Source organism: Salvelinus namaycush, chromosome 13 (genome assembly GCF_016432855.1).
Source record: "Salvelinus namaycush isolate Seneca chromosome 13, SaNama_1.0, whole genome shotgun sequence".
Classification (NCBI taxonomy): domain Eukaryota; kingdom Metazoa; phylum Chordata; class Actinopteri; order Salmoniformes; family Salmonidae; genus Salvelinus; species Salvelinus namaycush.
The window spans coordinates 35532247-35549804 of record NC_052319.1 but is presented as its reverse complement, the minus strand read 5'-3'; the positions used below and the strand labels follow the sequence as shown (position 1 = coordinate 35549804).

The 17558-nt window shown below is 46.3% G+C and overlaps 2 protein-coding genes across 2 annotated transcripts in view; one reads left to right on the top strand and one right to left on the bottom strand.

The window, feature by feature from the left end:
• Positions 1-17558, top strand: part of cmss1 (cms1 ribosomal small subunit homolog) — a 79837-nt gene that overhangs the window by 26778 nt on the left and 35501 nt on the right. The gene's annotated exons all lie outside the window — the stretch shown is intronic.
• Positions 680-4107, bottom strand: LOC120057720 (filamin A-interacting protein 1-like). The gene is made up of 2 exons (XM_039006202.1): positions 4088-4107; positions 680-3814 (listed from the first exon to the last, which is right to left on the bottom strand). The coding sequence occupies exons 1-2, from the start codon at positions 4105-4107 to the stop codon at positions 1012-1014; spliced, it is 2823 nt and encodes a 940-aa protein (XP_038862130.1). The 3' UTR covers positions 680-1011.

Genomic DNA, 17558 nt, shown 5'->3' with positions numbered 1-17558 from the left:
CTGTGCAGGTAGCCTAGTTTTTGAAGTGATCTGATTGTCAATCATCCATGATATGCAAAACTGAGCCTGCGCAGACCGCAGTAAATGGGATAAGATGTTTACATGCCACAGTATCCCGTCTAAGATCCGCATATCCCAGGCATCTTATCCGGGTTTAATAACTAATCAAAAGGGAACCATTGCACTCTCCCAGAAGCTTAGCTGGTGCGTGGAACTCGCAAATTTATCCCGCGGGTTTCTCATAACCCTTTTTCTCCCCAATTTCAATCTTGTCTCATCGATGCAACTCCCCAAAGGGCTCGGGAGGTGAACTCTATGGGACTCCCGATCACGGCCGGTTGTGATACAGCCCAGGATTGAATCCGGGTCTGTAGTGATGCCTCTAGCACTTCGATGCAGTGCTGTAACTGCTGCGCCACTCGGGAGGCCCCGGGATATGATGTTTTATATGCGTCAAGTCAAGTATCCCGAATAATAGTGGAATATTGGTGCACATGGTAACATGGTCATTGTTTAAGTATTTCACAGTGAATGAGACTCGTCAGAAAAATATATAGCCTAATTAACAAACGTGGTTAGCCTAAGTAATATAAATATAAAATACATGCTATTTTAGACTTATAGTCAAAATATTAATTAGGAAATGGTCTTTAGTAAATGGACAACAGGGGAAACAACAAAAGAAACCAAACTGTTTTTAATGGTTAAATGTAACAAGGTATAGTGAATTATTAAATGCACATATCAGAAATGTGGGAGGATATATTTGTAAGTAGTAGTCTTGAATAGATTAAGGTGACCATTTACATTCAGTGCAGGTGTGAGTCCAAACAGGATTAGATAAGTGCTTTCACATGCACACAGTTATGTAATAGTACACTTATTATGATGATGATGTGGCTGTTCCGACAGGCTGGTTAGGGCTGATTCTCTGTTGCTTTTCTGGTGAAAGGGACTCGGGGGTTGGGTAAGAGAAGCTAGGTCACTAGAGGCTGGATGGAGGTGGGCGTTTCAATCATAAGGGCAACTTACTGTAATGTATGAGGGTCGTGCGACAGGGGTGTTGGCAGGGGTTATGGTGATGCTACTGGTGATCTTGCTGCCGCCTTTGATGTGGCAGCCATTGGTCAGTACTGGCGTCCTTGGTTCCTGTCCGGGGGTGTGGTACGGTCCCCCAGACTGGCTCTGAGTTATACCATTAATAGACTGGATGTAGGGGCTCCCAAGATGGATGTGGATCTTGTTGTCCTCTGTGGTGATGACACTGGGACCAGTGCTGTTAGACCTCTGGATCTGCCAACCGTTCCGCCTCTCCGGGCTCACACGAAACATTGCTTGACCTATGACCTCACTGGATTCAAGCGATCCAGTACTGACTGTTACCATCTGGATGGGAGAGACGGTGTAGTCAGGTGACACTGACCTGGAGGAGTCTGGGGAGTTTACAGTGATGGGGGTCATAGTTAGAGGGGAGAGGGCTCTTTCAGGGCTGCCAAACCCCTCTGGGGGCAGGGAGCTCTTTGTTCTGGCCACTGGGGAGATGGCAGCGTTTGGGATGATGGTGATTCTCTGTTTTGGTGGGACTCCGCTGGTGGGGATAACTGCGGTGCTGGTATAGGATGTGGCATTGTCGGCGGTGGGGCTGCTGATCTCCAGTGTGGCCGTGTTGTGCCCATGGTCCGGCATTACCTTGATGTGTAAGGGCTGCCCTGGGGTGTGTGCAAGCGTCACATCTCCTTTCTGGACAAAGTTACCCTTTAACAATTTGCTGTTAATGGTATGGGGATTGTCCTTGCCGTTGGGTGAAAGTTTGCTGAATGGCCTCACATTACTGTTTTGGTGGTTCAAGCTTTCAATGCTTGTTAGCTGAGGCGAGTTGCACTTAAGGCCAAGATCCTCGTTTTGATTTGGGTCTTCTCCATCGATCTCCTCATACAGTTTACCGCTGAGCTCCAGCGGAGTCAGGCTCCTGTAGTCAGGTGGCAGGGTGTCTGCAGGCTCCGTCTGCACCTCCTTGGTGCACAGGTGGAGGTCTGAGAAGCGTCGACCAGCGATGCCGGGCCGGAGGCTCTTGCTGACTCGCCGGTACCTGTCCAGCTCATGGGTCAGTCCCTCCATCTCTCTGGCCAGCTCCCTGTTCCTGACCTCTTGCTGGGTCAGCCTCTTCTGCAGGGTAGAGCTGTCCATTTGCACTTGACAGATGGACTCCTCCGTCCCCATCAGCCACTGGACCTTCTCCTTGAGAGCCTCCACCTCCCTTTTGAGGAGGACAGACTTGACCTGCTCCTCCTGAAGTCGCCTGAGGAGGAGGTGCTCCTGGTTTTTCTCCTTCTTCTCTGCCAGCTGGTACTTAGAGACCTCCTTCCTGGACTCCTCCAGCTCCACTGCCAGGGCCCTGGCTCTCTCCTGCTCCTTGAACCACCTCATCTCCAGGGAATCAAAGTCCTCCTCGGCCTTCATCAGCTCACCCTCCACCACTCCATTCTGCATGAGTCTCCTGCTCAGTCTGTCTACCTCCTGGGTGAGTTCTTTGACTTTATTCTCTTCTTGTTGGTAGCAGTGGTTAGTGTTGTCCAGCAGGGGGATCTTGACTTCTCGACAGAACTCCCCCCCTTTGACCTCCAGGACCTGAATCCTCTTTTTCATGGTGCTAACTTTGCTCTGCAGATCCCCGCTCCTTTCCTCCTCTGCCCTCAGCCTCACCCGCAGCTCGTCCCGGTCTTTCGCCACTCTCTGAATCCTCTCCTCGAGCTCTGCTTTAGACCTCAGTGCCTTGCGGCTCTCCTCAATGAGTTTCTCTGTGGCTGTCGACACGCTGTCACGCTCAGCCTGCAGTTTCCCATCCTTCTTCTCCTGGAGTTTCTCTTCTGTTTGCCTGACTCTCTCGCCCATGTTCTTCCTCTCTTCAACCAGCACCACTGTGAGTGTTCTCAACTTGGCAAAGTCCAGTCTCAACGCCCCCTCTGATCTTTCCAGCTGGCCCTCGATGACTTCCAGTTCCCTCACCCGCACCTTGAGGGTATACAGCTCTCCAGACAGCTGCTTGGTGCTGGCCCTCTCCTTCTCCAGGCTTCCCTTCAGAGCACTGCACTCCTGCCTGCTTTTTCCCAGAGCCTCCTCCAGTCTGTCCAGGTCACTGATCCGATCATTCAGCTTGTCCACCTCGGCCTTCAGGCTTCGGCTCTGACTGGACTCCCTCCCCAGTTTGCGGTCTAGGTCCCGGCATTGGTCTCCCATGCGGATCAGCTCCTCGTCGTTTCCTTCCATCTCCACCACTCTCCTCCTCAGCTGTTCCACTTCTGAGAGCAAGCCAGGGGTTGTTGCGCACCCTTCTCCCCTATGGCTTAGCCTGTCCCTCAGCTCCTGCAGTTCCTCCTCTGCCCTCTTGAGGGCGCTCCTGGTCCCCTCCAGCTCATCCAGCTGTCGGCTGAGGGCGGCCAACCGCTGACGCAGCTGTCGGTTCTGTGCATCCTCATTGGCCAGTTTGGCCATCATGGCTTCCTGGTTGAGGTGGAAGTGGGAAGCTTGTTCGCGTAACTCTGCTTCCAAGCGAATTACTTTAAGCTCCTGCTCCTTTGCCCTGGAATGGGTGGAGTTTAGCTCCTGTTGGGCGTGGTCGTCAATGTCCGTCAGTTCCTGGACACGTTTTCTCTGCTGTGAAAGCTGATCTGAAAGGCGTTGCTGCTCGTCAATGACCAACAATGCAAAAGACTTGAGCTTAGTCAGCTCTTCCTTTAAAGCAGAGACCTCTTTCTCGCTCTTTTCCTCCTTTCTTTCCCTGTAGGCTTTCTCCTGGATGAGCAGCAGCTTCAGCCTGTAGAAGAGGGAGACAAACAAAATGTAGTTTATATTGAACGGTGTGGTTTAACTTAGTGATGTAGGCTAACATATTTAAAAGTCTACAACTAGACTTCTGTTCAAGGTTTACGAGCCTTTACATTCAATTAAGACATGCGATGGCTGCCTGCATTTGTCTCTCATCTGAATGCAATGTTTTCCAATGTGGAAGTTCTCCCACACTCTTTTCCCTCTGTCTACTACAGTACACTGCTGAGCTGGTGAGCTAACATTCAGACAGGAAATGTACCATGTCCTTGACGGAGACATCATTTCCTCCCTGTTCCCTGGCCCTCCGTGCTCTCTAGGAACAAACTCTGTTCCTAGATGGACAACTGCGTGTTATCCATCTCATTTTCCTCCGGTCTCCACGGCCCTGTCCCGCTGGTGTTTGCGAGGATGTTTTGACTGGCATCACAGATGGTGCTTTGTCAGAGAGCAGTTGGTTAATTAAGGGGTTCCTCTACCCCTTAGTACCCTCTCTACTGCATCTTGTCCTGCCCGTGTACCTACTCTGATAGGAATTCCCCCTTGTTCCACAGGCAATTAGAGACTGGCTACATTTACAAAGTCCTCCAGATTTCAGCATACACACCGGCATAAAAATGTTACACACAAATACACGCACTTTACACATACATGCACAAACACACACACTAACATTAGCATGCACAAAGCTGATGTAAGGTGAATTTTTTTTAAACATTAATTTCATATACATTTTTTGTGTTGTAAAAATGTTCCCATTTATAGCCTGGATACGGATGCCTATAGGGTTTCTATAGGGCTAGCGTGCATAGTTACATCATTGAGGGGTTCTGACGTGTTGTGTAAGGTCTTGCATTGATGTATTATGTTTGATACATTTGCAATGCAATTTAGTAGTTTATTTTCTCTAAATATTTGGTTGTTTTTATGAGCAATTTCTTGGCATGTCATAAGTTTTACGACAGTACAGAAATGCTAATGAGCTTGATAACTGTCGGTACTCAATGGGGATTTTCACACACACACACACACACACACACAGACACACACACAGACACACACAGACAGGCCCAAAACCCAGCCTATTCTACAGTAGCTAGACAAACTGGTCACAAAGTTTACCCTTCATTTTGAACTTTTACAGGATTCCTTCATGGAAAAACTGAATGCTGTGTTCTATTAGTGCTATTTAACTTAATACGTTTCAACTTGGCACATCTTCTCACTGAAAATTCCCAACTGATTTATCACCAACATGGTTCGGAATGCTGTAAAATCCATGCTGGGAGCGTTGTGGGAAATGTGAACAGAGTTTGGGATTAGCTCATCGCTCTACCGGTAAATGTGATTAGTGATAGTAACCATACTCAACATTTTGTGTGTCTGTGTGTGAATATGTAGGCTAATGTAGCCTATCATTTCTAGTAATTTCAATGAAGAGGAATATTTGATCATGATTTAGCAGCTGTATTACTGTTATAGGCTACCTTTTCTATAGAATGGATGTATTTGTTTTCTAGACTTGTCTGATAAGCCAAACGTATGGGTGCAATTTAATTTGAGTGTTTGACAAATACTTTAAGCCTAATTTAGCATTTGATCATTATTTTGTATCGTACATCCAGGCTATGTGTAGGCTAATAAGAGCAGATTTAAATCCATCACTGGATAGCTAAATAATTACTTGCAATTTTAGGAGTTATTTGCGGAACCTAAAAGTAGGCTAAACCATTTCACCCACTCATACACACTAAAGGGAGCATTTTCCTTAGTTCATCTGGGTTTGTTCCTACCTTATCTGTAAAGTCTCGGATCAATTCCTATTCCCTCCGCTCACCCACCTCTCCTTCCCGGCGTTCCTCGCAATGTGGGCATTCCAGGCAGAAAACTAACATTATGAGACGTGTTCTCAACACACTCCCAGCCAGACAGCACAGCCCTACAGCACATTACATCATCAACAAGACCTTATAAGGGGCTCTGACAGCCTCTAGTGTGTGAACGCATTTTGAAAGATGTGTGTTTGTCATGTTTGTTACTTTTTTATCTCTGTGTTCAAACATATATATTTGTGTGTGTGTTGGATATCAGCCCATTCCAGATGAGGTCATGTTGCAGCCATGCCACAGGCTGAAGGGAAGGACAGAGGAAGAGAGTGTACTCCGAGAGAGAATCAATGATAGAACAGGGACCTCACACTCCATCTCAGTTCTAACAAGTTACTTGGCAACGCTCACATTTAGTGTAGAGTACAGTAAGGACAGTGCTGTGTGTGTGTGTTTTGGAGCTATACGTTTGTGCTAGCCGCCGAGCCTGATAACCTGACTGAGGGATGACATCATCGTAGGTCTGCAATCACATCCACATGTGTGTGTGTATAGAGGTATGGTCTCTTTCCTCTCCATCACCCTCTCTTTCTAATATATGGGACAGATGCATTGTGAGGCCTATGGCAGCTCTAATCCATATAAGGTGTTCTATAGGTGTACAGAAATGCTTTCTCCTCAGGAACCCTGGCTGAGGAACAACACACACACGTGTGCAAAAAATACACACAGAGAACCAGTCAAAAGTTTGGACACCTACTCATTCAAGGGTTTTTCTTTATTTTTACAATTTTCGACATTGTGAAATAATAGTGAAGACATCAAAACAAAGAAATAACACATATAGAATCATGTAGTAACCAAAAAAGTGTTAAACAAATCAAAATATATTTGAGATTCTTTAAAGTAGCCACCCTTTGCCTTGATGACAGCTTTGCACACTCTTGGAATTCTCTCAACCAGCTTCACCTGGAATGCTTTTCCAACAGTCTTGAAGAAGTTCCCACATATGCTGAGCACTTGTTGGCTGCTTTTCCTTCACTCTGCAGTCCAACTCATCCCAAACCATCTCAACTGGGTTGAGGTCGGGTGATTCTGGAGGCCAGGTCATCTGATGCAGCACTGCATCACTCTCCTTCTTGGTCAAATAGCCCTTACGCAGCCTGGAGGGGTGTTGGGTCTTTGTCCTGTTGAAAACAAATGATAGTCCCACTAAGCACAAAACAGGTGGGATGGCGTATCGCTGCAGAATGCTGTGGTAGCCATGCTGGTTAAGTGTGCCTTGAATTCTAAATAAATCATAGACAGTGTCACCGTCACACCACCTCCTCCATGCTTCACAGTGGGAACCACACATGCGGAGATCATCCGTTCACCTACTCTGTGTCTCACAAAGACACGGCGTTTGGAACCATAAATCTCACATTTGGACTAGCCAGACCAAAGGACAGGTTTCCACCTCTCTAATGTCCGTTGCTCGTGTTTTTTGGCCCAAGCAAGTCTCTTCTTATTGGTGTCCTTTAGTAGTGGTTTCTTTCCAGTAATTTGACCATGAAGGCCTGATTTTCACGCAGTCTCCTCTAAACAGTTGATGTTGTTACTTGAACTCTGAAGCATTTATTTGGGCTGCAATTTGTGAGACTGGTAACTCTAATGAACTTATCCTCTGCAGCAGAGGTAACTCTGGGTCTTCCTTTCCTGTGTCGGTCCTCATGAGAGCCAGTTTCATCATAGCACTTGATGGTTTTTGCAACTGCACTTGAAGAAACTTTCAAAGTTCTTAATGTTCCGGATTGACTGACCTTCATGTCTTAAAGTAATGATGGACTGTCGTTTCTCTTTGCTTAATTGAGCTGTTCTTGCCATAATATGGACTTGGTCTTTTACCGAATAGGGCTATCTTCTGTATACCATCCCTACCTTGTCACAACACAACTGATTGGCTCAAATGCAAAATGATCTTTTAACAAATGCAAATTAACTTTTAAGAAGGCACACCTGTTAATTGAAATGCATTCCAGGTGACTACCTTATGAAGCTGGTTGAGAGAATGCCAAGTCTGCAAAGCTGTCATGAAGGCAAAGGGTGCCTACTTTGAAGAATTTCATAAAATATATTTTGATTTAACTATTTTTTTGGTTACTACATGATTCCATATGTGTTATTTCATAGTTATTTCAATGTATAAAATAGTAAAAATAAAGAAAACCCTGGAATGAGTAGGTCCAAACTTTTGACTGGTACTGTATGTTTTCTCAAAAACACATACTGGTTACATGTTCTCAAAAACACATACTGGTTACATACACTGAGTGTACAAAACATTAGGAACACCTTCCTAATATTGAGTTGCACCCCACCCCCCTTTTGCCCCCAGAACAGTCTCAATTTGTCAGGGCATGGACTCTATGTCAAAAGCATTCCACAAGGATACTGGCCCGTGTTGACTCCAATCATTTTCACAGTTGGCAGGATGTCCTTTGGGTGGTGGACCGTTCTTGATACACATGGGAAACTGTTGAGCATGTAATACCCAGCAGCGTTGCAGTTCTTGACCCAATCCAACTGGTGCGCCTGGCACCTATTACCATACCCCTTTCAAACGCACTTAAGTCTTTTTTTTTTTGTCTTTGTCTTCTCTTCATGTACACTGATTCCAAGTGGATTTAACAATAAAGGATCATAGCTTTCACCTGGATTCACCTGGTCGGTCCATGTCATGGATAGAGCAGGTATTTTGTACACTCTGTTGTATACTGAGACACGTACTCAAACACATATACTGACGCACACACAATATCCCCCCCTTATTCACCCACAGAAAGATGCATTTGGAGCGGCCTCTGTTTCTCATGGGAACTGCTGCTCTAGAGGAACACAGCATTGTGGCTAAACACTGCTCAATCTACTCTGAAGAGGAAATTGATGTTTTTCCCTTTTGTTTTTGCAGGGGGGGCCTCCAGTCCCAATTAAGGGTGAAATATGTCCCCTGTGACATGCCGTCATCACACAAGCATTTCCAAAACCGCCTGAAGGCCCCCAGTTCTCTGGAAATGTCACTATTTATAGAAGGGACTGTTGGTATGTTTGTGAATTAGTCAACATAGGACTAAAACTCTGGCCAATTACCCCCCCCCCCCCCCCCCCCCCCCCCCCCCCCCCACACACACACACACACACACACACACACACACACACACACACACACACACACACGAGGAAGTCGCTCATGTGACATCCCTTAAACTTGGACCAATCTGATTAGCAGCATGTGGCTCCAATTCCAGTATGCTACAATGCTGTAATAGCCATGATTCTTTCAGGTCGTAGTTTAGTCTGACGGCAGGAACTACTGGATGTTGTGTTACTACTGTTGCTTCCTAAGTGTGTTAGCTAGAGCCAGAGCTTTTTACATTTATTTCTATAACCCGTTGCTGTAAAACTTTGTCTGGACCATTAGCCTAGGCATTTTACCTGGTCAGGCCCCATGGTCAGGGAAACACTCTTGTTCCTACCTAAAGAGTACTGCATAATCAATTATTTGGAAACGGAAGGAATTTGGTGCGGATCAGACAGTGCTCCTCATTCAATCCACAGTCCTGTAAATACTTCAGGAAGACGTTGTTCCTTCCTTGAAGTATCCGATAAGTAGCCTATACGCCCTGACATCACTGGATAGGTGAAAGCTATGTAATTGAAGCCTTGCCGATCGTGACACATAAATCCTAGGAAGGGAGGAAGAAGGAAGGAAGGAAGTTTTTTTGAAAGTATTCAGAGGACCACTAACTCTAAGCACAGGGTTTAATGGGGTCCTGTTTCCCTTCAAGGAGGGTCTGGCTGCGTCATTGCCTGTCCACAATTACACGGATGATTGGAGCCCTCAAAGGCATTTCCAGGAAAGCCCTCAAACATGGCTTCCTCGTAATAGGCCTGTTATGAGAAGAGCGCTGTCTCTCTTGCGCGTTCTCGCTGTCTCTCTCTCTGTCAGTCTCTCGGTCTCGCTTTTGTCTCTCTCTTTTGTTTATCGGTCTGTCTTTTGTCTCTCTTTTGTCTCTGTGTCTCTCTGTGTCTCTTTCTGTCTCGCTCTCTTTCTCTCTCTTCCTCTTCTCTGTCTCTCCCTCTTTGTCTCTCTCTCGGTCTCTGTCTCTCTGTCTCTTTTGTCTCTCGGTCACTCTCTGTCTCTTTCTGTCGGTCTCTCTTTTGTCTGTCTTTCTGTCTCTCCCTCTTCTCTGTCTCCTTTGTCTCTCGGTCTCTTTTGTCTCTCTGTGTCTCTTTCTGTCGGTCTCTCTTTCTGTCTCGCTCTCTTTCTACGTCTCTCTCTCCCTCTTCTTTGTCTCTCTCTCTGTCTCTTTTGTCTCTCTGTCTCTTTCTGTCGGTCTCTTTCTGTCGGTCTCTCTTTTGTCTCTCGGTCTCTCTCTCTCTCGGTCTCTCTCTCTCTCTCTCGGTCTCTCTCTCTCTCTCTCTCGGTCTCTCTTTTGTCTCTCGGTCTCTCTCTCTCTCGGTCTCTCTCTCTCTCTCTCGGTCTCTCTCTCTCTCTCTCTCGGTCTCTCTCTCTCGGGGTCTCTCTCTCTCGGTCTCTCTCGGTCTCTCACATTCTCTCAATTCAAGGGCTTTATTGGCATGGGAAGCATATGTTAACATTGCCAAAGCTAGTGAAGTAAATAATAAACAAAAGTGAAATAATTTCTATTGTTTAACAGTCAACATTACTCACAGAAGTTCCAAAAGAATAAAGACATTTGAAATGTCATTATGTCTATATACAGTGTTGTAATGATGTGCAAATAAAGTACAAAAGGGAAAATAAATAAACATAAATATAGGTTGTATTTACAATGGTGTTTGTTCTTCACTGGTTGCCCTTTTCTTGTGGCTACAGGTCACAAATCTTGCTGCTGCGATGGCACACTGTGGTATTTCACCCAGTAGATATGGGAGTCTATCAAAATTGGATTTGTTTTCGAATTCTTTGTAGATCTCTCGCCTTCTTTCCACTGTTTGAGAGGTATAATTTCTAGACATTTAGAGAATTTTTTTCAACCACGGTTGATGAGTCCACCAGTTGGCCAGCACTCGATCCCTTTCCAGGGTCATTTAGAAGGCTGAACAGATATGCACAGTGAACTGCTGTTCACTAGTTATCGTACACTGCTACACTGCCGTATCTGCATGTTCTGCTCTCTACTCAACATAATACTAGAACTCAGGCGATTGGACAGAATGGTTTTTAAACAACACGTGACTTTTATGAAACCGATAGATGTTTGTGACAATGCAGAGGCTGTTTGCAATTATCTATATGTACGTGTCTTATGTCCCTGTCAGTGGTAGTAGTCCTTAGTCAGCAGTGTGTGGGTGTGTATCTGGGGTTTTACTCCATCAGTGTTGCGCCTGTCAAGGGCTCCCTGTAGTCCTAAATGCCTTTAATCTGCTCTCTTTCTAATTAGATCCAACTCTCCATCGAGTCATTTGATGCCAGACTTCTCCACAGGGTGTTCAGTTGGGATTTAGAACTGCTCTGTGTTTGTGACACAACTATTGCGTGGTTTGGGGCTGTGTATTTTGAGCTTGGTACAGTCCAGAGCCTGTCCTCAGAGTCCTCTACGCAAGGCAACTGAATGAGCCCAGCAGTTCAGACTATGGATGCACATGTTTTTGCCTGTATCAAGTCATTAACCAATATCTTAGACCATACTAGTAGAAATCTGAATGAACCAAGCAGTTTAGACCGTACTGACAGTGAGTTTGCAGTGAGAGATCCCCACATCCCTTACACATTACTGGCTGGGCTGATGGATGCATAACCATGTTAGACAGAATGAACAGCTGGCTGTTTCCATGGCAACTCGGCCAATTTTACAGTGTCCAGTCTCTCGGGACGAGCAAGCAAAACATTTTCTTTGGTGTCTAACACAGCACGGATTTAAGAGGGGGAAATCCTTTCTCACTCATCTTTCCCTCTGCCTTGGGGACGTGGAGTGCCCATCGGTTGTTAGGTGATGATGCCATAAGACTCCCTTACCTTCAGAGACGTTTGATAAGATCATCTGAAAACTAAATATGGGGACGGGCGTTTGAGATCATGAAAGAGTTGGGGACGTTTGGGGTGTGAGTGAGTCCTGTAGAATGCACGTGTGTGTGTGCGCTGAACATCTGTGTGTGTCGTCAACAACGTGTAAACGGTTAACACTGAAGACCTGTCAACCCAATGAAATCCATTCAAGTGTATTTTGGCAAATGTGTTCTAATGATCTAAAGTCACGCTTTTGCTACTGTCTGTAAACACACAGTCCAGTTCAGAGTGAATGATGGCAGGCCCTACTGCCTGTAACACACAGTCCAGTTCAGAGTGAATGATGGCAGGCCCTACTGCCTGTAACACACAGTCCAGTTCAGAGTGAATGATGGCAGGCCCGTGTGCCAAATGGCTTATTTGCATATAGTCCTACTGAAGCTATGATTGGCTATGGCGTACCTGTCTGTGTAGAGTCTGGTGCTGGACAAGACTGACACATTTCATTTACTGCAGGGCATATCAACTGTCCAAACCCACGGCCGCTTTCCCACTCTATATTGATATAGAATTTTCACTTGCCATACTCTACATCATTCCCAAACAGTCACGAAAGTGTGAAAATGACCATATCTAAGTGCTTGCTTCTCAAATGTAAAAAAGTAGTCCTATTCTTTCTGGGGGTGTATATGAACAGATTTGGATAAGATTTCATGTCCCTAAAATGTTGTCAATTTGAAGTATAACTATAAGACATTTAAGATGTGCCAAATAAATTCTATCCAGTTTAAAGCTCCAGCATTTGGTTAGCAAACTTGTTAGCTAAGTGGCTAGATGTCAAGTTTAAGTTCAAGCTTCTTGGTTACAACAGAGACATTCTAGCCTGAGTACCAGTCTCTTTAACTAACAGTTGATCCTGATTCGATAACCCTCACAGCTATCCTCCAATCACAACGATTTTCCAAATATTGGAACTATATCACTTTTTTTTTCTCTCCACAGAACATGCTGGTATCCGGTTGCTAAGCCATTGTTTTGTTTGTCCAGATGAAACCAGCTAGCTCATGTCTTAATTCTCAAACTAAATACATACTGCAATTCCAACCACAAAACCTCTTTGCTTTGTTTCTAAGCATCAAAATACTATCCTAGCTAAAGGATTATTTTTGACTTTATGTTGATGTTTTTTCCAACAACCAATGAGCAATTCCTCCATAAATCCTGAGATTGCCAAAAGACCAGTCGCTTTGGCAATGAAATGGAGTGGCAAGGAATGTAATGTTAGCCAAAAAGACTGGTACCCAGAATAGAGACATTCAATCCCCTCCTGGATCAATATCCCTGTTGCCTAAATAGTTTTTATTTATAAAATAAAGTGAAATATCGGCGCTTGTGTGGGCTTCAGGTATTACTGTGCTATGCCCCCCACCCCTGTCCTTTCCACCAATCGATTGGTTGACATTTTTAAATGTGTATTTTTCAATATTTAAACACACCCTAAGTGTTTCAATAAAATCAACTATATGCACTGAGCTTGTCTGATACTTTAAGCACACTGTTTGAAATATTGAAGACACAATTTACTCGAGGTAGCCCGGCGGGAATTGATTTGGGCCGGGCTTGGACTTGCCGCGCAGTGTAAAAAAATAAATAAAACATTTGTATTAAAAAATGACAGCGGGTGCCTGTGTGACTGGCACATGTTGTCTCTCCTCCCTGCTGCAGCAACCAGGGACCACAGCACAGCAGCAGTGTTTGTGGCACAGTCTGTGGTGCTGAAGCTGCAACATGATTACAGCCATTTCTACTTTCTTGTGTTTTTTTTCTCTGACTGAAAAGTTAACTTACCGAAATCCCTTATTTGTTTAGGAAAAATATTCCCTCAGCGCTTGCTCTCTTTACGTGACACATGTATGCATCACATGCCCGTGACCAATAGGGCCTGACCGATAGCATATCATAATCACATCAATAAATTGGTTATAAACAAACTCCAACACCATAATATGTGACAGCATAATAGATACGGAAGACGTGAAAAAAAACTGGTTGCTCAGGAGGGAAAGGGGAAGTCTGTGTTGGAAGACCTTTGATCCAGAAAAAGGAGGATGGTTTTAAGAGGAAGCACTACATAATATAAAAGAAAATTCTGACTGTTTGGAACAATGGAAACAACACTAAAGTGGGTGTTCTAACAAACAAAAAAGTTTTATTCGTGAATGCAATTGCTGACATGTTGCAGTTTATTTATTGTTTAGGCTAATTGTTCAAGGATCATTTCATTTTAAAACTAAAATGCTTTATTGCATTTCAAAGCATGAGTGACTCATGCTGTGATGGCATGAACAAATTAATGATGGATACAGTAGCCTGTATTTTGAAATACAGGCCTAAGTAAGTTACGGTATTAAGACTAAACAGGATGCACTCTTCGGCCTACAGCTCGATGGTGGTAAAACAAGTCTACTATACTAATCCTACTTATGACGATGAAGAAGGAAAGAAATTCCACAAATCAACTTTTAACAAGGCACACCTGATAATATAAATGTATTCCAGGTGACTACCTCATGATGCTGGTTGAAAGAATGCAAAGCTGTCATCAAGGCAAAGGGTGGCTACTTTGAAGAATCTCAAATATAAAATGTTTTGATTTGTTTAACACTTTTTTGGTTACTAGATGATTCCATCTGTGTTATTTCATAGTTTTGATGTCTTCACTATTATTCTACAATGTAGAAATTGTAAAAATAAAGAAAAACCCTTGAATGAGTAGGTGTGTCCAAACTTTTGACTGTTAGTGTATATATGGATGATTTCTAAAGCCAGGCACATTTAACAGCTAGGCTATTGATTACAGACCTAATTAAGTTGGTTTCCCCTCTCCTCACTTTTCTTATACAAAAAAGTCACAGGCTGTTTTCTCCTCACTCCACGGGTGTCTTGTGCGCCACAATTATTTTTTAATCTATTTGCGACTGCGCGACTAAAGAAATCTGTCAACCAACAGCCTATCGACCGGTGGGCGTGGGAGGGGGGGTCAGGATACCCTGGTATGGTACAGTAACTACCGGTGGAGGGGGGTGGCGGTCAGGATACCCTGGTATGGTACAGAAACTACCGGTGGGGGGGTCAGGATACCCTGGTATGGTACAGTAACTACCGGTGGGGGGGGGCCAGGATACCCTGGTATGGTACAGTAACTACCGGTGGGGGGGGGCCAGGATACCCTGGTATGGTACAGAAACTACCGGTGGAGGGGGGCCAGGATACCCTGGTATGGTACAGTAACTACCGGTGGGGGGGTCAGGATACCCTGGTATGGTACAGTAACTACCGGTGGGGGGGGGGCAGGATACCCTGGTATGGTACAGTAACTACCGGTGGGGGGGGGGGCAGGATACCCTGGTATGGTACAGTAACTACCGGTGGGGGGGGGGGGGCAGGATACCCTGGTATGGTACAGTAACTACCGGTGGGGGGGGGGGGGCAGGATACCCTGGTATGGTACAGTAACTACCGGTGGGGGGGGGGTCAGGATACCCTGGTATGGTACAGTAACTACCGGTGGGGGGGGGGTCAGGATACCCTGGTATGGTACAGTAACTACCGGTGGGGGGGGGGTCAGGATACCCTGGTATGGTACAGTAACTACCGGTGGGGGGGGGGGGCCAGGATACCCTGGTATGGTACAGTAACTACCGGTGGGGGGGGGCCAGGATACCCTGGTATGGTACAGTAACTACCGGTGGAGGGGGGCCAGGATACCCTGGTATGGTACAGTAACTACCGGTGGGTGGCGGTCAGGATACCCTGGTATGGTACAGTAACTACCGGTGGAGGGGGGTGGCGGTCAGGATACCCTGGTATGGTACAGTAACTACCGGTGGGAGGGGGGCCAGGATACCCTGGTATGGTACAGTAACTACCGGTGGGGGGGGGGGCAGGATACCCTGGTATGGTACAGTAACTACCGGTGGGGGGGTCAGGATACCCTGGTATGGTACAGTAACTACCGGTGGAGGGGGCCAGGATACCCTGGTATGGTACAGTAACTACCGGTGGGGGGGGGGGCAGGATACCCTGGTATGGTACAGTAACTACCGGTGGGGGGGGCCAGGATACCCTGGTATGGTACAGTAACTACCGGTGGGGGGGGGGGGCAGGATACCCTGGTATGGTACAGTAACTACCGGTGGAGGGGGGTGGCGGTCAGGATACCCTGGTATGGTACAGTAACTACCGGTGGAGGGGGGTGGCGGTCAGGATACCCTGGTATGGTACAGTAACTACCGGTGGGGGGGGGGGGCCAGGATACCCTGGTATGGTACAGTAACTACCGGTGGGGGGGGGGGCCAGGATACCCTGGTATGGTACAGTAACTACCGGTGGGGGGGGGCCAGGATACCCTGGTATGGTACAGTAACTACCGGTGGGGGGGGGCCAGGATACCCTGGTATGGTACAGTAACTACCGGTGGGGGGGGGCCAGGATACCCTGGTATGGTACAGTAACTACCGGTGGGGGGGGGCCAGGATACCCTGGTATGGTACAGTAACTACCGGTGGGGGGGGCCAGGATACCCTGGTATGGTACAGTAACTACCGGTGGGGGGGGCCAGGATACCCTGGTATGGTACAGTAACTACCGGTGGGGGGGGCCAGGATACCCTGGTATGGTACAGTAACTACCGGTGGGGGGGGGCCAGGATACCCTGGTATGGTACAGTAACTACCGGTGGGGGGGGCCAGGATACCCTGGTATGGTACAGTAACTACCGGTGGAGGGGGGTGGCGGTCAGGATACCCTGGTATGGTACAGTAACTACCGGTGGAGGGGGGTGGCGGTCAGGATACCCTGGTATGGTACAGTAACTACCGGTGGGGGGGGGGGGGGCAGGATACCCTGGTATGGTACAGTAACTACCGGTGGGGGGGGGGGGGCAGGATACCCTGGTATGGTACAGTAACTACCGGTGGGGGGGCAGGATACCCATGTATGGTACAGAAACTACCGGTGGGGGGGGGTCAGGATACCCCGGTATGGTACAGAAACTACCGGTGGGGGGGGGGGGCAGGATACCCCGGTATGGTACAGAAACTACCGGTGGAGGGGGTCAGGATACCCAGGTATGGTACAGAAACGGTATGAACAACTGGATCCCGCCCAACACTAGATCATGCTATAACGTGCTAAGATTACATCATCCTTCATCTCTTTCATTTACCAGAGGATGGAGAAAGAGGGAGGGAAGGGGGGACCGATATTATGTGGATGTCTTTGAACCCCCGAGTGGATGAATTGAGAGAATGAGGAAGAGAGATTTAAGAGGAGATGAGTGGGAGACATTCCTCTCTGAGGCACTGAATATTATGAGAGGGAGAGAGAGACTTAAGATCAGTGTCTGAATTACGCAGGAGATGGGATTGAGTGATGATTAAAGAGAGCGAGCGAGATAAAGGGCAGATTAAATTTGAGATACGTTCCCTGCTCAGTGTCATCTCCTGCTTCCAGTATTTACTTTTCCCTCCAGCACTAACAACCATGTGTAGTCTCTTGTCAAGGTGTAGACATTTTCTCTTGCTGTAATGTTTTGAGTCACAGACCCGATGTCCATCCTTCTCTCTGTCAAGCTCCAGGGAGTAGCCTGTGTTTATTTTTAGAAAGGGAGAGAAGCCGAGAGGATAAGTAATGCAGTAAAAAGACAGTCTGATTGAAGGAGTGTCTAATATCAAAGATAAACATGGCAGATTAAATTTAAGCATTGTGAGGCTTAGAAGTGCGTGTGTGATCTCACTCTTTTAGAATGTTCTCAGAGATAAGCATGCCCTTTATACTTTATATAGTTCAGAATTCTGCATTTTCAAAGTGCAAATCTGCATTTAGACAGTTTC

Excerpts from the sequence above, each read along its gene's own strand:
- LOC120057720 (XM_039006202.1), bottom strand. The coding sequence starts at position 4,107 with ATGTCTCCGTCAAGGACATG. Across the intron at positions 3,815-4,087 it reads ATGTCTCCGTCAAGGACATG|GCTGAAGCTGCTGCTCATCC; the intron begins GTACATTTCCTG and ends CCTCTTCTACAG.